Source organism: Scardinius erythrophthalmus (genome assembly GCF_964197995.2).
Source record: "Scardinius erythrophthalmus genome assembly, chromosome: 5".
Classification (NCBI taxonomy): domain Eukaryota; kingdom Metazoa; phylum Chordata; class Actinopteri; order Cypriniformes; family Leuciscidae; genus Scardinius; species Scardinius erythrophthalmus.
The window spans coordinates 16,938,037-16,962,306 of record NC_138225.1 but is presented as its reverse complement, the minus strand read 5'-3'; the positions used below and the strand labels follow the sequence as shown (position 1 = coordinate 16,962,306).

The window sequence follows — 24,270 nt, the reverse complement described above, 5'->3', positions numbered from 1 at the left end:
CGTTTTTTCATCAGAAAACAGTTTTTTGCACTAGGAATCTGCTGGGAGTGGTAGTTCAGAACTCGCCCATTTTTGTACATGATTTAAAGGTTGATACTCCCTTCGCACACCCTCTGACAGCGCAAATATTCATTTCAAAGTCAAATGTGTAGGAATTTCATTTGGTTAAAAAACAGTAAAATATTTCTCCTTCTCTCAAGAAGTTTCCTTTGTTGGAAATGTTAAAGTTCGAAGTTCAGCGTGCATTAAATCACATCATCCAGTGTGTGTGCGGCTCCTGCGATGGCCTGTGTGACGATGGATAAGTGTTTGTGAGCCTGATCCCAGTCTTCCTTCAGGTCAGTGCTCTCAGCCTTCTCTACTGCATCTGCCAGGCCGGGGAAGGTGGGCACACTCGATGACCTCGACGCCCATATCACGTGCCTGTGTGATGCCAGAGAGCGGTAGAAGTGATTGCGAACAGGTGTGACATCAGCATGAACAAATGAAGGATGGTCAGTGGAATGCTAATTATTATTCATAAGGGACTGGTCATTAGTAGCAGGATGTTTTAATAATGCTGCTTCATACCTGAAACCATATTGTTCTGGGAACGCTAACGGGTCAAGGAAAGCCCTGTCCAGCAGCATGAGCTGATCATTAATTCTGCGAGTCTTCAGAGGCCTGTTGTGAAGACAGAAGTAATATTTATGCTGTTGTGTACCCCTGACACACATGATGTATATTTTAACATCATTTTAACCCTTTAAAGCCTACTGTATCATAGTTGAAATGCACATTTATAAGATTTCTAAATGATCAACATGAACAAAACATTTCTGAAAAACCTGTTGAATAGAATCTATTACATGCCTTCTGTAGTCTGGTTGACAGATTATATTTTATTAGCAAAAAAAAGAAAAACGTCCCCCTCCATGTTGTGGTACACATGTCTTTTTTGCTGTGACATTTTTATAAAGTTAACGTAAAGAATAACTTTTATGTTATTAGTAATATTTCAAGATGAACACTATACTGGACTGAAGCAACTTTATCCAGACATTGGCACAGGCATTTGTTAGGAAAACCATGTTAAAAATATGAGTATGAAATATGATTCATCAGGAATTTGAGGAACGTTTATTTTGTGCATCTCTCAAGCATCATTCTGTTGCATTGGATTCTATGTTCAGTATAACAAAAACTACAGAGCTCTAAAATTAAGCATTAAAAATATCTTACTAAGATACATTACTGTGATATACAGTGAGGAAAATAAGTATTTGAACACCCTGCTATTTTGCAAGTTCTCCCACTTAGAAATCATGGAGGGGTCTGAAATTGTCATCGTAGGTGCATGTCCACTGTGAGAGACATAATCTAAAAAAAAAAATCCAGAAATCACAATGTATGATTTTTTAACTATTTATTTGTGTGATACAGCTGCAAATAAGTATTTGAACACCTGAGAAAATCAATGTTAATATTTGGTACAGTAGCCTTTGTTTGCAATTACAGAGGTCAAACGTTTCCTGTAGTTTTTCACCAGGTTTGCACACACTGAAGGAGGGATTTTGGCCCACTCCTCCACACAGATCTTCTCTAGATCAGTCAGGTTTCTGGGCTGTCGCTGAGAAACACAGAGTTTGAGCTCCCTCCAAAGATTCTCTATTGGGTTTAGGTCTGGAGACTGGCTAGGCCACACCAGAACCTTGATATGCTTCTTACAGAGCCACTCCTTGGTTATCCTGGCTGTGTGCTTCGGGTCATTAAGACCCAGCCTCGACCCATCTTCAATGCTCTAACTGAGGGAAGGAGGTTGTTCCCCAAAATCTCGCAATACATGGCCCCGGTCATCCTCTCCTTAATACAGTGCAGTCGCCCTGTCCCATGTGCAGAAAAACACCCCCAAAGCATGATGCTATCACCCCCATGCTTCACAGTAGGGATGGTGTTCTTGGGATGGTACTCATCATTCTTCTTCCTCCAAACACGTTTAGTGGAATTATGACCAAAAAGTTCTATTTTGGTCTCATCTGACCACATTACTTTCTCCCATGATCATCCAAATGGTCATTGGCAAACTTAAGACGGGCCTTGACATGTGCTGGTTTAAGCAGGGGAACCTTCCGTGCCATGCATGATTTCAAACCATGACGTCTTAGTGTATTACCAACAGTAACCTTGGAAACGGTGGTCCCAGCTCTTTTCAGGTCATTGACCAGCTCCTCCCGTGTAGTTCTGGGCTGTTTTTTCACCTTTCTTAGGATCATTGAGACCCCACAAGGTGAGATCTTGCATGGAGCCCCAGTCCGAGGGATATTGACAGTCATGTTTAGCTTCTTCCATTTTCTAATGATTGCTCCAACAGTGGACCTTTTTTCACCAAGCTGCTTGGCAATTTCCCCGTAGCCCTTTCCAGCCTTGTGGAGGTGTACAATTTTGTCTCTAGTGTCTTTGGACAGCTCTTTGGTCTTGGCCATGTTAGTAGTTAGGTGTCTTTATGCAGCTAACGATCTCAAAAAGGTGCATCTAATTTAGGATAATAAATGGAGTGGAGGTGGACATTTTAAAGGCAGACTAACAGGTCTTTGAGGGTCAGAATTCTAGCTGATAGACAGGTGTTCAAATACTTATTTGCAGCTGTATCATACAAATAAATAGTTAAAAAATCATATATTGTGATTTCTGGATTTTTTTTTTTAGATTATGTCTCTCACAGTGGACATGCACCTACGATGACAATTTCAGACCCCTCCATGATTTCCAAGTGGGAGAACTTGCAAAATAGCAGGGTGTTCAAAGGGTGTTCAAATACTTATTTTCCTCACTGTATAGAGATGTTTACATTATATAAATTTTTTGTAAGTAGTCTGCTTTTGCTCAGTTTGGGCCTGTTTTTTTCCTCAAGTATGAGCTCCATATTCTCCTCCTATATGAGCCATAAAAACCTGATTTATAAAATGTTATACTCCACATAAAACACATATGCAAACTTGTTTTATACATGCATTTTGCCTAAAGGTTCAATAAACGGTTCCATATTAACTATTATTTCCTATGTCATGCTTTACAGGGTTAACTTACGTTTCTTTTGCGAGATCTGAATCCCTGATCAAATGATCCAGTTTGGTGGCTGTATCTCGGAATAACTGCACAGCTTTCTTCAAGGATTCTGGGATGGGAGAAAGTGCTCATTGCCACTTTGACACTTACAGTACATAACTTCTATCGCTCTCACCTTGTATTAACTCTTAGGTTGACAGAATTCAATTACGATTAGGAAAAAGGGAGCATTTCCCTCATCCAAAGCAGTTTGAATCTTGTTAACTCACCCATAGAGATTCCTTTAGCCGCAAGTTTTTGCTCATAGGATGTGACCGCCTGACTGAGGTACCGCTCCAAGCTTTCTGCATAGTCACTGCAGTTAAAAGGCAACAGAAGACTGTCAGCCAATCGCACCAGCACATTCCCTGCTGTCCTGGCTACTGCCTGGTGACTTGTGAAACCTGCATAAGGGAAAGTCATTTGAACTTAAAATAGAACAGATGAGGACAGGCTGATAAATATGTTTTAGTATTAAAAGAGCGTTCATAGCATTTAGTAAATATATATCGTCTCGTTTGAGAGCCTTAGTATTCATTTCACCTGGATCAATGAACGTAGATGCATAGTCAAAGGTGTCATAGGCCGTGTGGTAGGCTGGGTAGATGCGCGCTCTTGTTTTACTCTGCAAAGTGATCAAGAATCTGTTGTTATTATTACTCTAATAACATTATTACCCTAACATTTTTTAATGCCAAGTGGTTGATTGCCTTAGCGATGACCACTTACCCGGTCATAATAATAGGAAATGTCCATAGAAGTTATTCCAAGGTAGTGCATAAAAGCAGCGTAATCACTTCCTGCTCCTGTCAAGAAGCCCACACTGCAAATACAATTGACAATATTGAGAATTATTACTTTACCAGTCATGGTGCTATAATCCCTTTGCGAACCATGAGGTAGTATTGTGGAATAATAAGAGCGTACTTTGGTATAAGCCCATTTGGACTGGTTCTGTTGTAATATTTTATCCAGTTCTCATAGACTGATGTGGTTGTTCCAGGTGCATTAACCTGAAAGCACACGACTCATAAAAGTCTTATGAAGGACATGAAAGTCATTCTTCAGGGAAGGGAGCAGATACAAGGCTTGTTCCTCACCTGTTTGGAGGCTGTAAAAAGCACGCTCTGTGCTGCTGGAGAAGCAGAAGCTCTGAAAGTGGCATTAGCTGTGGTGGACATCAAGCATTTCAGCAAGTGGAACACGGGATGAAATTAATATTGAAAATATTGCAAGAGGAAAAACATCAGCCCGTACCAAACACTGAGATGTCCACGTTGATGTACGCCACAGTGCGTTCACTCAGCTTACTGAAGTACTCCTGAGGATGGACAATGCTTTCAACACCAAAACGGTTGAATCTGTCATGCTCTAATTCTAGTTTTTAGTAATGCTACTAATGTCTTTATTAACAAACCTCTGTGTATTCTGCAGATCCAATAAGACCAAATTCTTCAGCTCCCCAACTGCCAAAGATAATGGACCGCCGAGGTCGCCATCTCCCTTTGGGAATAGAGAATTACTGTTGGATTTTCTTTGCTTGTAACTAACACTAGAATTGTATAAAGCACACTATATGCACTATGTTATATGTTTCCTCTGTATTGCAGCTTCCTGTTGCTTTCATTATACCTAGACCACCTTGTCTCATAGCAAAGTACTTCATTTGGGTCTCTACAACCAGCCCTAGTCACATTTGATGTCAAATTCAGTTGGATGTCATTAGGCCTTACCTTCCTTCACCATCTTCCCCAGGACTCTGGTGATCTCTAGCATCACTGCTGTGCCGCTGCTGGGGTCGATGGCTCCGTGCACCCAGCTGTCCCTGTGGTTCCCATAGATCACATACCTGTCTGAACAACACGGATACAAAAATACAGTTTGCAAATGCAATTTATTCCTGTGATGGCAAAGCTGAATTTTCAGCATCATTACTCCAGTCTTCAGTATCAAGAAAGATTTCAGACATTTTAAGTGTGACTTGGGCGTCCAAATAATTTCTCGGGAATGTGTATATTAGAACTAGCCTGGCTAACGTCAGACCTCGTGGTCTGGGAACCACATGTTCATTTTCTCGTATTTGAGGCGTGGTTTACGAATGCCCAGAGCCGTTTATTGGGCGCTACGAATGTCTATCAAATGCGCCTGTACATAGCCCATAGCCAATCGTTTCAATTATACCAGATGACGTATGTAGAGCGACAGAAATTCGACGAGGAAGAAGACGAAATAAACTTGCGTTCTAAAGTACTTAGAACACTATCTAAGGCTGCATCGAAAGGTAACTTCGCGTCTGCTGCCATGTTGGATCCATAGATATAGACAAACTGCTTCGGTGTGTCGCATAGACGTCATCATCGTCTTGCTGCTCCCTGCCTGTTCTGTGATTGGTTCCCTTTTTTAGGGGAAAATCTGGTCCATGGTGTCCAGGCTGCCTAGCAGCGTGAATAAAATCTCGCTGCGCGCAATGCAGCATGGGGAAACCCAGGCTATATTAGAACAGGCATTTCGTGCTTTTTAACACTATGACAAATAACTTACCTGGCTCCACACTGCCTCTGATTATTCCCATGACATTCGCTGAATATTCCAGCCTCTCAGTGTTATAAATGTCCATGTGTACATTGCTGACAGACAAAACAAAACATTATTTTCATTCTGTCCCACATTATATCCCTCCAACATACTTGTTCAAGCATTGGAAGATATATTGGACACAAATATGCAGCATTTACCTGTTGTTTAAGGGAGACGTGGGTTTGAACCCTGGCCCTCCAAGTTTGTATTTGCAATTAAGTGAGCCTTGCCATTCAGTAGGGGCATCGTCCCCATCAAGCTCACTGTCACAGATAATTCAGTCAGAATTAGAAGGAAACATTCTAAAGAGTGAGTAACTAAAGAAATAAAAAGTATATTTAAACAGTTACGCTTACCAGATTAACCTTTCAGCATCCTCAAACCCTATTGGCTGTGCTGGAATTGGTGGGATACCTGTTATGTCTTCTTTTGGTCTTCTGTATGTATCATCTACAAATGAAATCAATTGCATATGTTGTTGTTTATGTGTCGTACGTAATACGTTGTTTTCATGTACAAAATCACTGGTTACCTTTTGCAGCTAGGTATGGTGTTAACAAGTCTCCAAAGTCAATGTTGTATGAGCCTCGCTCGACGCCAGAGGGTGGCAGGTACCAGGAGTGAGGGTAGGTGTCACTTTCCGACACCAGGCCATCATTAATGTCATATGGATCGGTATAGACCAGCACCCCAACAACGCCGAACTTGGCTGCATTTATAGCCTGTTAAATTCATGTCACCGGAGAGTAAACATGTATGCATTCAAGGTGATGAAACTACTAACAGTCTTCTAAACTGATACCTAATGCTGCATTTTCCTTTTCTGCTGTTTTTGGAGATTTAACAAGTGTTTTCTCACTTTTTTTGATCTCCCTTCTCCTCCGTATCTGGTGATGGCGATGGTTCCCCTCAGATCCAGTGTTCTGTTTAACAGCTCGAAGTCACTCATTTTACCTTGGTTTGCATAGACAAGTTCTCCCTGCATATAAAACACAGATGAGTCAATATATTGGACCATATCACAGTTTTAATCAGACATAAATTTCACCTCCATAATATCTACAATTACACAATCATATAAGCTTTTGATAAAGTTAGTGATAGCAAGATACGCTTACAATAATCTCTTGTTTAAAAAGTCAATATAGTGGTACAGTGAAAGAAACAAAGGTCATTACGGTTTTGTTTCTAAAACAATCAAGTGCAATAAAGACAATCGTGGTCTTCTCTTGCTCAGATATGTCTTGAGTTATGGCTGTCATTATGTCATAAGATAATCGGCTTTATTTCATGATAACATCTCCATCAGAGGAGTTTTAAAAAAAATGAAACAAAATGAAAAAACTGATCAGAGACAAGGAAAAGTAATTATTACTTGAAAATAAAAAAGTGATATAATTATAAATGTATTAAATGTACACCGCCTTTCAAAATTGTGCTGTCTGCAAGATTTGTAATGTTTTTGAAAGAAGTCTCTTATTCTTACCAAGGCTGCATTTATTTGATAAAAAAAAATGTAATATTGTGAAATATTATTAATGTTTAAAATGTAATATATTTTAAAATGTAATTTATTCAGTGTCACATAATCCTTCAGAAATCATCCTAATATCCTGATTTGCTGTTCAACAAGCATTTCTTATTATTATCAATGTTGAAACTTTAAAATTTTTGTGGAAACCGTAATAAAGTTTTTCTTTAAATAGAGAGATCAAAAGAGAACAGCATTTATTTGACGTTATAAATGTCATTACTGTCACTTGTGATCAATGTGTCCTTGCTAAACAAAAGTATTAATTTCTTTCAAAAAAAGATCTTACTGACCCCAAACTTTTAAACGGTAGTGTATTCTCCTGCTTTACGAATCAAATGGATGGATAATGTCAGTAAACTACATATTTATTTAAAGAATAAAATGTAAGCGTTCATGATTTGTGAAGTATTTTAAGATGGTGAAGGCTGCGCTGCACACCTTGACATGTCCTGCAGGGGAATATGCTGCGAACGGCTGGACCACCTCTGGGTCGTCCTGTTCTGGTTTGTATGCTTTCTCTTTCTCTCTTGCCGTAAACAGGACTCTGTTTTCTGGATCAACTAAGTAAAACAGAGTTTCTTCTTAAGTTTCCTATACATCGTTTAACATTTCTGGATAATATATGATTTTGATCTCACTCATTGTGTTGAAAGCAAATCAGAAAAATGTCTCAAACTAGGTGTTCTGAAATGAATTCAGAACTAAATAGTTATGCTTTGAAAAGATATTCTATATGCTGTCTTACCAACAGAGACTTTGTTGGGGTTTGTTTTGTCAGGGAATGACAGATACACCTTGTAGTCCTCTCTCCATGCATTGTCCAAGCCTGTTTTGGGGTCCTTCCATCTCTTCAGCATAAACTCTACGGTTGCTTCATCTCCAGGGGTGGTGGCCATGTGGGGAACCTTAGTTAGCTCCCTTTGGAGAAACAACACAAAAGTAAATTCTTAAATCAGCTGAAACAAACAACTCCATACAGACTGATGTTCTATAAAGCTGGCCGTTTCATCTTTTTAGAATCTCATACTTGTGTGCTTCAGAATAAATGCTTCACCTGAGGTTTTCTTTAATTTCATTGGTGTCCAGTTCTGCAAGGAATTTCTCAATGATACTTTCATCCACATCACGAGATGCATCCCGGACCCACTCTGGCACCGAACTGCCCTTGTCAATGGCGAAGTGTCCCAGCAGAATCCCTATAGTAAAAAACACTGCTCCTACAAGGAGACCCAACAACACCTCCTTAAGCATAATGTCTGTGTGGTAGAGCTCTAAATGCACCTTCTGAATGGTCAACCAGCTCTATCCTTCTATAATAAAGCCTGTGAAGAGAGTGGTGAGATAGTGGGTGTGAAATAACTGTCAAGATCGTATGGATGAAATTGTTTTGTCCTTCTAACTGCCATTCCAAGATCCCTATTCCTGATAAGAGGGATTTAACTGAACCATAAAGTTTACTCATTAATGTTTTTTTTGTGAAATGTCATGTTGGACTTTATCTCCTGGCACAACTGTAAAAATTATGTTTAAGTGATGAATGCACACTGAGTTTACAAGCATTGATAGTCACACTTTATGACCACTACAAGAAAATATATATAATAATAATTATATATATATATATATATATATATATATATATATATATATATATATATATATATATATATATATATATATATATATATACTAAACTAAAACAAATGTGAAAACTAAGAACTTGTTATGGTGCTCAAGGTCCCATTCTGCTGTTTTTCTTGTTTACAACTACAATGTGTTCTAAATGTATAAGGACTATCCACATCCATCATTAGACAGAATGACAACTACAAACATGATTTTTTTTCCTCTCCATAAAATACTTTGGTTTGTTTGTTTCAAACAAAATCTGAGTATTTATCATCATCTGTTGGAGGTTCAGTTCCACAGACTGGGGGATTGAGACAGAGGATCTGGCAACATGCGTCCGTATGGTTACCACTTTGTATGCAACTTAAAATAAGGTACTCGCTGTATGTTTTTTATTTTTAATTTTTTTTTTGGTTACCTTAATTTTACCTTTTTAATCCTACTGTTACTCTGTTAGTGCAGCTTATTTAATTAAAATAAAAACTGCTTCCCATGATGCAAATGTTGAAGAATTGTATTTTCACTTTCACATTCATTGATTCGATGTGATCAGCTAAACCATAACTGGATTCTTTTTTTTTTAATAGATCGAGGATTTTACCTGAAAAGTAATCGTAAGTATTCTGTGATATAAAGATATACTTGAACTGTATCTCTTGCACGTGACAATACCGTGCTTATGTTATGACGTTGGGTTATGAGTGTTGAACTTGCACGCGCAATGCCGTTTCAGTTTACACACAAGGTGTTGTGCAAATTAAGCCCATCACCGAATATAATAACATTGCATTCGCCGTGTCCGTTCTTTTGAGTCGGATCTTTTTATTAAATCGGTTGAATTGGTTCGAAAAAAAAGCGAGAACCGTCTCTTTCGGACACGCGCAGCTAGTTGAAAAAGATGATGATTTTAGAGCATTACGAACTGGAAATATTTACGGCTTGACTGCAGGACATGAAATTTTTAAACCCGGAAGACGAAATTGCGCTTATAAGTTCCAAATGTTCTCACCTGATTCTACTGCCATAGTGTAATTATATATTTTTGTTGCCATGTTGTTTGTACATGACATATTGTTTAATGAAAATAAAAAAATAAAAAAAGTTCCAAATCTTCTTCTACAATCAAAATGAACAGGTGCATTTGCAATACAAATAGCCTATACTTCTGTTAACATTTCAGAAAATGTATATTAGTGTTTCATGACCCTTTACACATATGAAACCGAATTGATCTTATCATACTAAAAAGTACAACATAATGTTTTTTTGTAAATGATTTTATGAGCGTATCTGCACATGTGAATTTACAGTAAACACCCTTATTAAGCACCGAGTAAAAGTACCAAAGTTTTAAACAGAAAACAGAACTTTTTGTTGAGCTCATTGGCTTGTTTTGTATGATCATTGTCTTTATAATACATGTTTACCTTTTACAGAACTTCCAAGTAGTACTCGACATGAGTCGCTTTGCTCTGCTTGTGAATCTCATAGCCCTACCCATCGTTCACCTTTGGGCTGCAGTCACTCAAGAGCCCACTATATTCCCCACATCAAGCAATGGAGAACCATTCCCATGGAACAAAATGAGACTTCCAGACACAGTATCCCCCCTTCATTACCATCTCCTTATCCACCCCAACCTCACAAGTTCAGACTTCACTGGATTGGTACAGATCCAAACTGAGGTGCATCAAGACACCAAATCTATAATACTGCACAGCAAGGATCTTCATATCTTCAATGCAAGGTTGCTAAGTTCAGATATGAGTCAGCAACAGCCCTTAAAGGTGCTAGAGTACCCATACTTCCAGCAGATTGCACTTATATCTGATAATGCTCTGCTGAAGAGAGGCCATGTATATTCAATTGAACTGGAGTTTGCCGCTAACCTTTCTGAGAGCTTTCATGGATTTTACAAAAGCACATACCGCACCATCAAGGGAGACGTCAGGTGAGAAATCTTATGTAAACTCCTCAACCGTTTTATTTGTTTATTTCTTTTTAAATAATAATCTGTTATTGTGTCATTCACATTCTCAGGGTTGTGGCTTCCACACAGTTCGAGCCGACTAGTGCCCGTGCAGCCTTTCCCTGTTTTGATGAACCTGCCTTCAAAGCAAACTTTACCGTGCGGATTCGCAGAGAAGCAAAGCACATTGCCCTCTCAAACATGCCTAAGGTGCCGTAATGTCTATAGAACCTCTATTGATCAATCCCTCTATATTCCGTCTATAAAGCTTGAATAAATCATACTGCGACATGAACTATTAATCTGCCAGGGGAAGACTCTGATTCTTCTGTTAAGCATACTCTTCTTTCTTTCTTTTTTCTTTACTCCAGCTGAGAACATTAGAGCTGCCAGGCGGCCTGTTTGAGGACCAGTTTGATGTGAGTGTAAAGATGAGCACATACCTGGTGGCCTTCATTGTCTCCGACTTTCTCTCTATCAGCAAGACCAGCCAGCATGGAGTCCAGGTTAGAAGATAATCCGTCTCAGATCATTATGACCACTGAGTTAATGACAAAGCCCTGATGTACTGTAAGATCCCACCTTCATCATTTTATCACTTTTTGCAATCCTGCTAATAACATTTATTTGATGTGAATTCAGATTTCGGTGTATGCTGTGCCAGAGAAGATCGACCAGGCAGAGTTTGCTCTAGACGCTGCAGTGAAGCTGCTTGACTTCTATGATGACTACTTTGACATTCCTTACCCTCTACCCAAACAGGGTTAGCTGCACATTCTTGTCTACTGCTTGGCATTCAAATGACAGATTTCTAGTTTCAGCATTTATATAATCTACTTCGTAGATCTTGCTGCAATCCCAGACTTCCAGTCTGGAGCGATGGAGAATTGGGGTCTGACCACCTATCGGGAATCAGCCCTTCTTTTCGACCCCCACAAGTCTTCTGCTTCTGACAAACTGGGCATCACAATGATTATCGCTCACGAACTGGCCCATCAGGTGGACTTATGACATGAATTAACTGTTTTGTATGTGTGTGTGTGTGTGTGTGTGTGTGTGTGTGTGTGTGTAATGGGGGTATTAAAGGGATAGTTCACTTTGAAATTAAATTTTGGTATGTTTTAGCTTACCTCAAGGGCATCCAAGATGTAGGTGTCTTTTTTTCCGCAGTAGTTTCAATTTTGATATTTTTAGGTCAAACCGTTTTTGTCTGTCAGTCATATAATGCAGGTCTATGGTCACTGTCTCAAAGAGCATGCACAGAGTCCAAATTAAAACAATTCCCCATCGTCCAAATTAAACAATTCCCCATCGTAAGTACACATTGATGGCCTAAGACACGAAACGAGCGGTTTGTGTGAGAAAACGAACAGTATTTATATAGTTTTTAGCTCTTATACACAGCCACGTCCAAGTGATCTGAGGGCGCGCGCGCATCTTGGTGTGTGACGTGTGCGCAGACTGGTGCATAGATATATACACTAGATGTCGCCTTGTCTACAGCAGTTCATTGGAACGAATGTCTTTAAGGCGACATCTAGTGTATATATCTATACACTAACAGATGTATAATGGTAAGGCATTTATATAAACAGATGTAGGCGCGCACCCTCAGATCACTTGGACGTGGCTGTGTATAAGAGCTAAAAACTATATAAATACTGTTCGTTTTCTCACACAAACCGCTCGTTTCGTGTCTTAGGCCATCAATGTGTACTTACGATGGGGAATTGTTTAATTTGGACGATGGGGAATTGTTTTAATTTGGACTCTGTGCATGCTCTTTGAGACAGTGACCATAGACCTGCATTATACGACTGACAGACAAAAACGGTTTGACCTAAAAATATCAAAATTGAAACTACTGCGGAAAAAAAGACACCTACATCTTGGATGCCCTTAAGCTAAAACATACCAAAATTTAATTTCAAAGTGAACTATCCCTTTAAGGCCTTTTCACACCAAGAACGATAACTATAATGATAACTATATTTGCATTCACACCAACGGATGATATCATTCTATTTATTCCAAGCACGTGGTTCAGTTTTATCGTCTGGCCCTTTAAACACCCGAGCTCTTTAATTCTAGTGAGTGACCTGTTGCTGTGGTTAATCAGTGAATGGCTCATTCTGTGTCTGTTCTTGTCAGTGGTTTGGTAACCTGGTGACCATGCAGTGGTGGAATGATCTGTGGCTGAACGAAGGATTTGCCAAGTTCATGGAGTTTGTGTCTGTTAACATCACCAATCCTGAACTGCAAGTTGTAAGTTTTTGTAAAATTGTTGGCCCTTGCTGAAGGTCTATCTTTTTCATTTGAGCTCTTGGCTTTTTATTTCCATAATGACCATATTAAAAGCACTCAGCAAGAGTTTGATGAAGATTTGTGCTCAAATGTTTGTGCAACAGGAGGATTATTTCCTGGGGAAGTGTTTTGAGGCTATGGAGGTAGACTCCTTAAGCTCCTCTCACCCTGTGTCCACGCCGGTGGAGAACCCTTCTCAGATACAGGAAATGTTTGATGATGTTTCCTATGACAAGGTGCATTATAAAACCAGTGAAAACTTTTTTTTCTTTCTTGTTCTTTTAAAAGCATGCTACAGTTGTGAATGTCATTTCAGGGGGCTTGTATTCTGAACATGCTGAGAGAGTTTCTGACCCCAGAGGACTTTAAACTGGGGATCGTGAGATACCTGAAAAGCTACAGTTACCAGAACACAGTCAATACTAACTTGTGGGAAAGTCTGACCAATGTGAGTAAAAGTTGCACGCGTAATGCAAATGCATACAACTCTGCAGTAAACAGTGTGAGCTAATTCATTGGATGCGGTCACATTTACTGTTTTTCGCATGCGAAACGCAGTCATTTCAAAGATAATACATGCAAACGGGAATTTTATGTAAGGGCAAATGATTTCTCCACTGAGATTTCACATAGAGTTCGAGAACACCTTCAGAGTGTCTTAGGATGTATTGTGAGTGTTTCAATGTCTCTGTTATAGGTTTGTGACTCTGATGGTCTGGACGAGGGCAGACTGAAGGGTGAAGAGTCTTGCCGGCGCTCAGTCTCACAGCCTGGAGCTTCTGTGAGTTGATTGGTCACATCAGTAATCTAAACACTTTATACACTGTTTTTAACTGGTGTTGTGATGTATTTCTGTGATATTGTATCTCTTAGAAATGGCACTCTGAGGATGAGCTGGATGTTAAGGCTATGATGGAGACATGGACATTGCAGGAGGGCTTCCCACTCATTACAGTGGAGGTCAAAGGTCGCGAAGTCAGACTAAGTCAAGAGCGTTACCTCAAGAGTGACGACCCCTCACAAAAATCCAGGTTATTATCAAGTATCTACATTGTTTTCTCTTCCTGTTTAAACTGACAGTGATATTTTTAGGATTTATTTAGGGTTTATATTTTTGAAAATGTGATCACAATTGAGATGTATTGCAAGTCAAAATAAGATGTCATTCTCTTCTGACAAGCGAGCAGTTTTCTTGCTGAAAAAACAGCAGTGAATAATACATCATATCATGAACAAGATGAATGATTATCAATGCATGAATCCCAAGTCACTCAGAATGTTGACTATTTTTGACACGGTTATTCACACATCATTTTTTAAAATGATATCCCTGAATGTGGCCAGAGATAAATCATTTACAAAGTGGAATTACTCACAGTAACACAAATGTGTCCTTTAGGAAGGTTATTCGACAAAGGTATCTCACAGGAGACACACTGGATCTGTACTAATTTGCATAGTTACATTTTTCTCAGCTGTCACTGTCACTCATGTTTACCACAAATCATGAACTCTCATTCAAAATGAAAACTTCCATGCTTGTTCACAGGAAGTTGAATTATTTTTAGGACTCTTCATTTTCTTTTCAGTTTTTTTTTTTTACACTTTAGTTTGGCTTAATCTTTAGTTCATGATATTTTGTTGTTACAGCTTCCTGTGGCACGTTCCATTGACTTACATTACCAGTGGCTCAACGACAGTGCACCGCTTCCTGCTTAAGAACAAAACAGGTATTTGTTGGAAAACCATTATTTGACAATATTATTAATTTTAGTAATGTTATATAATATATTGTTTCATAATAATTTAATTACACTATTTTTGAAGTTTATGAAATGTCTTCACGTCTCTAAACAACACAAGCACTGAAGTATATGTGCGACAGGTAAAACACTGTACACTCTTAAAAATAAAGGTTATTTATTGGCATCTATGGTTCAATGAAGAACCTAAAACATCCATGTAACCTTTCCTTTGCACAAAAGGTTCTTTATAGTGGTTAAAAAAGTTTTTCATACCAAGAAAAAAAATGGTTCTTCCCTGAAAGGTTCTTTGGGGAATCCAGAATGGTTCTTGAATGGGATCACTGTGAGAAAACCCCTTTTGGAACCTTTCTTTTTACGAGTATAGCGCTGAATTCTGACAGATTGTTGTATATGTCGTCATAGACGTGCTGTATCTGCCGGAGGAGGTGGACTGGATCAAGTTTAATGTGGACATGAGTGGATATTACATTGTGCACTATGAGGGCTCTGGCTGGGATGACCTCATCAGGCTGCTCAAACACAATCACACAGCGCTCAGCAGCAACGACCGGGCCAGCCTCATCAACAACGCCTTCCAGCTGGTCAGGTCAGTCCTCCTCTTCTATATCATATCCATATCAAGAGTCAAACAAGTGATCAAAAGTACTGTACAATAAAAGTGTTGGCAATTTATCATGCCCTGGTTGATTTAAACACCTGGTGTTTTGGACAGTGTTGGTCAGCTTCCTCTGGATAAGGCTTTAGACCTGACCCTGTATCTAAGCAAAGAAACGGAGATTATGCCAGTGACACAGGGCTTCAGTGAGCTTGTGCCTCTGTACAAACTGATGGAGAAAAGAGACATGGTGGAGCTGGAAAACCAGATGAAGGTCAGTGAGCCGTCATTTATATTTGATCTTCTGGCTTGTGGATTCATTCTTTTATGATTCAGGCTCGAAATCAGCTTCTAACCCTCAGCAATTCTGAGAATCAGTTATAATTCGTTTGTCATTTCATGATTCATGTAATTAAAGGGATAGTTCACCCAAAAATGAAATTCTGTCATCATTTACTCACCCTCAGGTTGTTCCAAACCTGTGTGAGTTTCTTTCTTCTGTTGAACACAAAGATACTATGGAAGTCAATGGGAGTCAACATTCTTTAAAATTATCTTCTTTTTTTTGGGTGAACTATCCTTTTAACAGGATGTCATTTAGTACAATCTCAGTGCTGTCAAATGGAAAGTTTAGAGGTCGGAAAGATTTTTTAAATGTTTTTGAAATAATCTGTTATGCTCACCAAATCTACATTTCTTTGATCAAAAAGACAAAGCTGAATTTTCAGCATCATTACTCCAGTCTTCAGTGTCACATGATCCTCCAGAAATCATTCAGATATGCTGTTATGGTGCTGAAGAAACATTTCTTATTGTGATCAACGTTGAAAACGGTTGTGCTGCTTAATATTTTTGTGGAAACTGAAAGGTTCATGAAAAATCTGGAAAAATTGTCATTTTTCAGCATTGAGATTGAAGTTCAAAAAAGTTTATAAAATGTGAAATTTCTGTAGTAAAATTTTTTTTTAGTTATGCTTAGCTATGAAATTTGGCTAGAAATTGCTCTTTGTAAGTACCAATCTGATAATGTGATTTTTAAAAATCCAGTAATCATGAATCACTATAATATACTTATTTTTGTTTGTTTTTGTTAACTCTCTATTTATCATGCTTAAGTAAAGCACTTTAAATTACCATTGCGTATGAAATGAGTAATAAAAATGATCTCCCCATGCTGTACATGTGCACGTGTAACAGATGTTGTTCTGTCTCTGTGGTCCAGGGCTACATACTGCAGCTGTTCAGGAAGCTCATAGACCAGCAGTCGTGGACTGATGACGGCTCTGTGTCTCAGAGGATGATGCGGAGCTACCTCCTCCTGTTCGGCTGTGTTCGGGGTCATCCTCCCTGTGTCAGCACCGCCACCCAGCTCTTCAACAAGTGGAGGGCCTCAGATGGGAACATGAGGTCAGAGGCCATCTTTGTCTTTCCCCTTCTGAAACACTTTACACTCTTACCATTAAGAAGATCAAGAAAACTTTGGACATTTGATTTTTTTGTCCGTCCTCTAGTCTTCCCAATGACGTTACTATGGCTGTGTTTTCTGTTGGCGCCCGGACTGAGGATGGCTGGGAGTTCCTGTTTGAGAAGTACAAGGAGTCCATGTACGTCTCGATCAAGAGCAGGATCAAGATGGCCCTCACGACCAGCCCTCTCGATCACAAGTTAAAATGGTAAGGCATTTATATAAACACATCGGCTTAAGAAAATAAGTACAAATCACTAATGTCATCTTTTTCTTTCTGTCAGGATGATGGAGCAGAGTCTGATGGGAGAGGTGATGAAGACTCAGGATCTGCCGTATGTTGTAACCTCAGTCAGTAAAAATCCTAAGGCCTATAAACACGCATGGGACTTTTTACAAGCCAACTGGGACTCCCTGATTAAGAAGTGAGGCACACACTAGTGGTAAACAGTCCACTATATAATATTGGTATATAGCCCTTTCATGAATTCAAATATTTGTTTATAGGTTTGATCTCGGCTCACACTCCATAGCACACATGGTAGTAGGAGTGACCAACCAGTATTCCACCAGAGAAATGCTAGCTGAGGTAGGTATTACTCTTTATTGAACCCAACAAGTAATTAGGAGCTTTCATCAGTTTGTGATCAGAAAACTATTGTATGACATAGAGCGTGTTTCTCTACTCCGTCAGGTTCGTAGTTTCTTCAGTTCATTGCAGGCTGAAACTGGAGCAGAACTGAGATGTATTCAGCAGGCTCTGGAGAACATAGAAGAGAACATTCGCTGGATGGACAAGAACCTCCCACTACTGAAGGCCTGGCTGCACAGATCAGCAGACCAGCACAAGAATACAGAGCTGTGAAGCACTTTTACTGTAAATGTCTGAGGTGTAAAAAAAAAATTATTTGATAAGAACTTTGGTGTGCTAAAGTGTGTGATTCTGAATTTTCTGAATACAGGGTAAATATTTTTGAATAGCTGTACCATTTCTTAAAAAGGTAGAATTTAAGATTTTCGTCAGTCCCCAACCTGTAGTATTGAAACTAAAAGCATATTGGATTGGATTACCTTTGTTATATCTTTTATTTTGCCATTAATACAGTTTTGTCCTTGCAATGACCTGTTTTAATTCTTGAAAGCATAACTTTATGCTCCAACACTTCAAATGTATATACCAGCAATCATTCATACAGTTTGCAAAAATAAGCCATGCAAGTCTGTGCTGTTTTAGTTTTTTAAATTGCTTTTGTGCAATTTTCACGTTACATTTTCAAAACTATTCGTACTAATATCACAATAGATCATAAGCATTTCAGCATGTTTTCAATTATGTTAGTACAATACAAAAAATCACGAAGTATTCTTTTCACAACACAAAATAAGTGTTTCTGATCTTAATGGTTAATCAATGAATCTCTTGGTACATTTATAGAACTCTAGATACTTTCTACTTGCAATTTTCAATAGAGATAACCAAATGCAATGAATTATTTTTACATTATAAGCGATTTATCTTAGATAACTATGATGTTCTGTGTGTGTGTGTGTGTGTGTGTGTGTGTGTGTGACAGATTTGCAATTTGTGAACATAGAGCAGGATAGAGTACAAGGGAGAGGAAACAGTCAATGACTATGTAACATCAGATTGATCAGATGCATCCGAATGGAGACAGATGGCATCAAATACAGAATTTACGTTACAGTATGCCATGTAATACTGTAAACAGATTACCATGGAAGAGACTGTTGCATTACTGTAACTCACTCTTACAAAGGTCAACTAGTCAACAACAGGATTCAGTCATATGGCACAGTGAGAACATTTGCTGTATTGGCAGCATGCTCTGTTCTAGCACAAAACCTCATGGCCGTGTCATACTTCATCACACCTTTTAACAAACGGAATAGATACAATTAAAACCATGTATTTAAGTTATGCAAGTTAAGTAATGTAAATGTATTTTCTAATGTGGCATCTGAAGCCTGTGTTACTTTAATTATTTCTTCAACAATGATGATTTGTTGAGAAACATGTATATTGCATTGTTTCCTATTAAAATAACTGATTGTTAAAAGTACTAAATTGAAAGATCATACTGTTGTGTTTCAGTGATTAGACCAAAGGTTCGCATTACATATTAGAATAAGCATGTGTTTTAAAACAATGATTATGTGAACTGAAAATGTGTATAACTGTAATGAAAGCAAGGGATCAGGTTTTGAAAGAAAGACTAGCTGTGTTACAAGTGTGATCCGTTTAGAGTTTTGTACGAAGAGTTTTGAAAAAGTACACCTTGTAAAAATAGTACCAAAGCGAATAAAAAAAACTGTAAATCGTTGAAAAGTTTTAATTAGTTTAAACAGATAGTCTAAACTGGTCATGTACAGGTTTGCTCATAAATTAATGAGCACAGGCAAGTACATTAACATGGCATATAAGGTACAAAATACAGAAACAGCTGTCATGTTAAGTCTATTACAAATACAAAATAGGACACTGGAAAACAGCACAAAAATGTTTTTCTCTGTAGTTTCATTTGGTCCAGTGAGACTCTTTTCCCCATAGGGGGCGCCCCTACATACGGTTACAGCTTGATGCATGTAAACAGAAAACCAAAGTAACATGATGCCAAAGAACTGACGATTGTTGGCTTTCATTACCGTAACCCTCAAAACTGACAATCAGTGAGAGTCTAATTCTGTGGCTGATGGCTTCCTTCATCTCTCAGTTTCTATTTGTACTTAAGTTCACAGAGACGTCTTGTAGTCAGGCCATCTTGCATCAGGACGTCCCGTCAGTCTGCATGCAGCCGGGACAGGAGTGCAGCGTGTCATGTATGAAGAAATCACACTCCACACAGAACACTTTTTTACATGCTAGACAAGTAAACACCTGCAGGGAGGAGAAACCAATCAGGAGGAATGTTATTTTAATCCCAGACCAAAATGCATGTTTAAGATGTTTTAACTGAAAGGCGAGTTTTCTAAGGCGAGTTTAAGTGAACTAAGGCCTAATCCTGGCTTAATCTAAACCCTGTCTGTGGAACCAGGCCTTAATGTTCACATATAAAATATTTGAAATGGAAAAACCTACACTTTTGTCCTTCAACTCTCCTTGGCAAGCTTCACAGAACCTGAAAAGACATAGATTACCGCTATGAAATGGGCTGAAACGAGACAGACCGATCACAGTGAGTGCAGAGCTCACCTCTCTCCCTCATACTCCTCCAGTGAGGTCTCCTGGAAGGCCTCCAGGGGGAAGAGGTGGTGGAAGGAACGAGCCAAGTGTGGAGCGGAAACTAAAGTCAGACCTGCACCAGAGAGAAGACAGACTGAGAACTGAACACATTGATGTTCTCTAAAGATGACTGAAGAACAGGGACATGCTGAGACCCACCACACACTTTACACTCCACTGGCAGCTCAGTGTATTTAGCTCTGCACTGTGGGCAGTAGTAGCCGCCGAGACTGAGTACTGGCTCACCAGTGCTGTCTAGGTGCCTAAAATATTACAAAATAAATTAGATTTAAAAATAAAATAAAAAAATTATACATATATCTGAAATATTATACACCAAATCAGCATATTAGAATGATTTCTGAAGGAACATGTGACAATGAAGACTTAAGTAATAGCTACTGAAAATTCAGCTTTGTCATCACAGGAATAAATTATATTTTAAAATGTATTAAAATAGAAGTTGTTTGAATTGTAAAATTTCCCCCTGGTTTCACAGACCAGGCTTAAGCCTAGTCCCAGACTAAAAAGCATGTTTGAACGGTTTTAACTGAAAGCAACTTGTACTGAAATATCTTAAAATATGTAAGTGCCATTGTTTTGTCTCAAGATTCACACCAGTGATGTTTTTTTTCTAAGGCACGTTTATAAAAGCTACGTAAATGCCCTATTTGAACTAAGGCCTAATCTAAGCCCTGTCTGTGGAACCAGGCCTTTGCGCTCGCTGTATTTTTGATCAAATACATGCAGATTTGGTGAACATAAGAGACTTCTTTCAAAAACATAAAAAATCTTACAGACCCCAAACTTTTAAACAGTACTATAACACTATGGTAAAACAAATGTAACATATTAAAAACAGATTTAAAATGATAAATAAATATAAATGTAACATGATTAATCTTTACTCACGACATGCTGAACGAGGGTTTGGCATCCTGATCAGACATGGAGGCTATGACATGCTGGGGGAAACCTAAGCAAATTATTATGCGCATTAAAGATATTGTAGAAGAATACAAATTATATATTGTAGCTTACGCTGATACATTATTTCATAGAAAAGCTTTACATTAATGTGCAGTGAAGACTAATATAAACAAAATAAGACGACAAATTTCAGCAGAACATTCACAAAATTCTACACATTTATTAAGTACTTAGGCTAATTTGATTACACTTTCAGCTACCAGCAATAATACTTTTAATTTCAACTCCGTGTAAGACGTTTCAGCATTTTTAAATGGTTTAAATATGGTGAAAATGACAGTGATTACCCATGCGAATGAGGGAGCACTCAGAGGAGCAGCTGGCAGGAGGAGGCTTCACATGCTGCATCAGAAGCTCTTTAAAATGACTCTCATCCAATATCACATTGTATGTTCCTGTTGGGCAAAGCAGAATACATACATATATTTTTTATTTAAAAAAACCTAGACAAATGAAACCTGTAACTGTATATAAAAGAAAGACTACCAACCTCCAGTTTCTCTTGTGAGAATAGTACACACTCGAACCTCTGCTGACAGGCCGATCACAGACACTCTGATCTTCAAACCATTCAGAGTCTGTTGATGTATTAAAACACATTCAACAAATCTTACAAACCATTACAGTCAGTAAGCAGCCATTCAATTCATTCAAACTCACTTTGATAAGCTCATAGATGTTGGCTGGGTCACAGGTAGTGAGACTGCTGAAAATAACCAGGATCTCTTTGCTTGTATGAGCAGGCATGTGTCTGCATGAAAATAGAGATATGAGATATTACTGTGGTAAAGGGACATGTAGATGATCAAGACAGTGTGTATATGTTTGTACAACTTTCAAGCATACAGCTGTTGGTACAAATCCAGTACTACAACTAAATTGTAAACAACACATAAGGTATATTGCAAAAACACAGGTATATGGAAACGCCAGGATGCGCATAAATACATTGAAAAAATAATCATAAAAACGTATGCGCTCAATTGAGGTGAATCTTTTTCTTATTCGATAGGAAGACATGAGTATAAACTATGATGGAAACACAATTACGGAATAAATCCTTCGATGCGTGTCTTTGCCTCAACAGTGGATGATCATAGTCTATCATCAAAATGGTTGGGTGTAACGATTGTGTTCCCAAACACCAGACATCCGAATACAAGATAACATGACAAAATGTATTGCGTTTCGTCTGATTTGAGGCACAAGTCATTTATGATGTATGAAAAAATATACAAATATTTTGCACTAATTTACGATTTTGTCTTCTTGAACACAGGATGGAAACAGTGCTTTATTCACGATGCGATTTTCCAATTTTGTGCATAAGTTACAGGTACACAATGTATATAATGAGCGAGTACATCATGATTCCATCTTCCAAACCGTGTTTTAGTCTTATCCTGAATGACTACCTTTAATAAGTGTTTATATTCTTCTGACTGTTTTAGACAAGGTGGGACGACAACCGCTGCACAGTAGCTCAGTACCTGCGTGACTCATCATATCCATAAATAGAAGTTGCTTCGACTACAATGTTCGTCCGCAAGATGCATGTTTTGTTTATCAACTGCTAAAAAGTGAGTGGTTGTTTATCAAGTGCCAAAAGTTACATAATGTACCTTTAAATTTGCAACTTTGGATGGAAACATAACTACTGAGTGCACTGCACGCCCCTCTAACCTCTCTGCTGACATGTGCCTTACTTCAGAGTCTGCATAGCCACGTTGAGAGAGTTGTAGAGGGACGGTTCCCCGACACATGTGGAGTCCACAGCTTTCTTCAGAGCTGCTATATGCTTCTTAGGGTTCCCTAGTAAGAGTCAAATAATGTGAACTGATGATGATGATGATGATGATGATGATGATGATAAAGAACACTTCTCAAAAAACATGCAAACATAACACTAATGTATCAACCTGCAAGATCAGTGAGCTTCTCCGCCCTCTTGTTCTTGGTGGCAATGATCCCTATCTGTGATGATACGGTACAGTTAACAGAAGCTGCACACTCTGTGAAAACTCACAGACAGATACACAGAGTCAAGTGCATTACCTGACTGATTGGATTCTGGTCAAAGTATTCCTCCACAAAATACTCCATCAGCTGAAGAATGTAAAATAGCAATTTTGACAGATTTCATATAATGTTAGCCTTCCATACTTCACTATAGATGCAGTGCTACTAACCTTCAGGGTGGAGGTCAGCCTGTTGGGCTTAAGGTCTTGATCTTCCATTGATCTAGATGAGTCAATGATCACAAAAAGGTGCCGCATCTGGGTTTGGAGGAATTTAATGTGGTTTTATGATCAGTAAACAAAGATAAATAAATAGATAAAATAGTGCGATAACTGACAGTCAATTGCAACTTACCATCCCAAGACGAACTTGTCCATGACTCTCAAACACTCTGCAATGTGATAGACAGACTGTAAGTGAGTATCAAACCAAGATACAATAAGCTCAAACTGATGTTTATATTCTGCATTTGAGTGCTGAACCTTTTCCTCTTTGCCTGGAAAAGAATGTCCTCCACAGTAGCTTTGAGAGATCCAGACTCATCCTCCTTCAGCACCTCCCTGACAGAGACACGTGTCAACTGGTCATTACAGAATGTGTGCTCTCTCATGCACTTTAATAAATAACACTGCCATAGTTTCACTGAAAATATCAGTTTCTTCAGAAATTATATTTGATTGGCTATTTGAGGTAAACGTTGTATTTTTTAAATCAATATTTTTCTCTCACCATGTCCGTTCGTATCCTCCTTCCCAGCGTTTTGTTCTCTCTGGTTCTTCATCCATGATGTAGAATTTTTACAGACTGTCAGCTTTCTTTGGGGGGAATGTTGTCAGAACTATTCTTCTGAAACTCTCTCTTACGTTGTATAGATTTTCGAAATGTACCTTGTAACATCAAATAGAGCAAAATGTCTAAAAACTGGATTTTTGTATTAACGACATAATATGAAGCTTGCTCAGTGAACTATACAAACAACAGTTCACGATATTACCAGAGCTAGACATTCTCTGATATTACTTTCGTGCAACCCTTGTACGTCGATTTGTTATGTCCCCCGGTACAAAATGCAAACACTAGTTCCGAGTTGTGGGAGA

General features: G+C 38.5%; 3 protein-coding genes across 5 annotated transcripts; 1 reads left to right on the top strand and 2 right to left on the bottom strand.

The window, feature by feature from the left end:
• Positions 1–245: 245 nt before the first annotated feature.
• On the bottom strand, positions 246–8,446 carry naaladl1 (N-acetylated alpha-linked acidic dipeptidase like 1; the record flags this gene model as incomplete). Its single annotated transcript, XM_081366710.1, has 19 exons — positions 246–423; positions 571–663; positions 3,067–3,154; positions 3,315–3,488; positions 3,628–3,709; positions 3,814–3,907; positions 4,012–4,097; positions 4,185–4,252; positions 4,342–4,405; positions 4,502–4,587; positions 4,818–4,937; positions 5,626–5,711; positions 5,820–5,924; positions 6,018–6,111; positions 6,194–6,383; positions 6,521–6,640; positions 7,634–7,755; positions 7,941–8,113; positions 8,250–8,446. The coding sequence occupies 19 exons, from the start codon at positions 8,444–8,446 to the stop codon at positions 246–248; spliced, it is 2,220 nt and encodes a 739-aa protein (XP_081222836.1).
• A 1,396-nt stretch (positions 8,447–9,842) lies between these two features.
• Positions 9,843–19,012, top strand: erap1b (endoplasmic reticulum aminopeptidase 1b). The gene is given in 20 exon segments (XM_081366709.1): positions 9,843–9,959; positions 10,261–10,775; positions 10,865–11,003; positions 11,165–11,299; positions 11,436–11,555; positions 11,557–11,601; positions 11,604–11,792; positions 12,945–13,058; positions 13,202–13,333; positions 13,414–13,545; positions 13,795–13,878; positions 13,971–14,128; positions 14,748–14,827; positions 15,266–15,449; positions 15,576–15,732; positions 16,681–16,865; positions 16,970–17,131; positions 17,208–17,348; positions 17,431–17,512; positions 17,618–19,012. Coding segments are annotated over 19 exon segments (2,904 nt in total). The 5' UTR covers positions 9,843–9,959; positions 10,261–10,281; the 3' UTR covers positions 17,789–19,012.
• gtf2h2 (general transcription factor IIH, polypeptide 2) lies at positions 18,907–24,266 on the bottom strand. 3 transcript variants are annotated; one of them, XM_081366716.1, is made up of 15 exons: positions 23,903–24,266; positions 23,656–23,733; positions 23,528–23,564; positions 23,344–23,430; positions 23,210–23,260; positions 23,074–23,128; positions 22,861–22,966; positions 21,815–21,905; positions 21,645–21,732; positions 21,442–21,549; positions 21,077–21,140; positions 20,324–20,427; positions 20,135–20,237; positions 20,021–20,060; positions 18,907–19,819 (listed from the first exon to the last, which is right to left on the bottom strand). In XM_081366716.1, exons 1-15 carry the CDS (start codon positions 23,956–23,958, stop codon positions 19,709–19,711), a joined length of 1,179 nt encoding a protein of 392 aa, XP_081222842.1. In that variant the 5' UTR covers positions 23,959–24,266; the 3' UTR covers positions 18,907–19,708. The 3 variants fall into 3 exon arrangements, with proteins under 3 accessions (XP_081222842.1, XP_081222844.1, XP_081222843.1); XM_081366718.1 differs by having other exon boundaries at positions 19,256–19,726; positions 20,023–20,060; positions 23,903–24,231; XM_081366717.1 differs by lacking the exon at positions 20,021–20,060 and having other exon boundaries at positions 19,529–19,726; positions 23,903–24,231.
• Between the last annotated feature and the right edge of the window lie 4 nt (positions 24,267–24,270).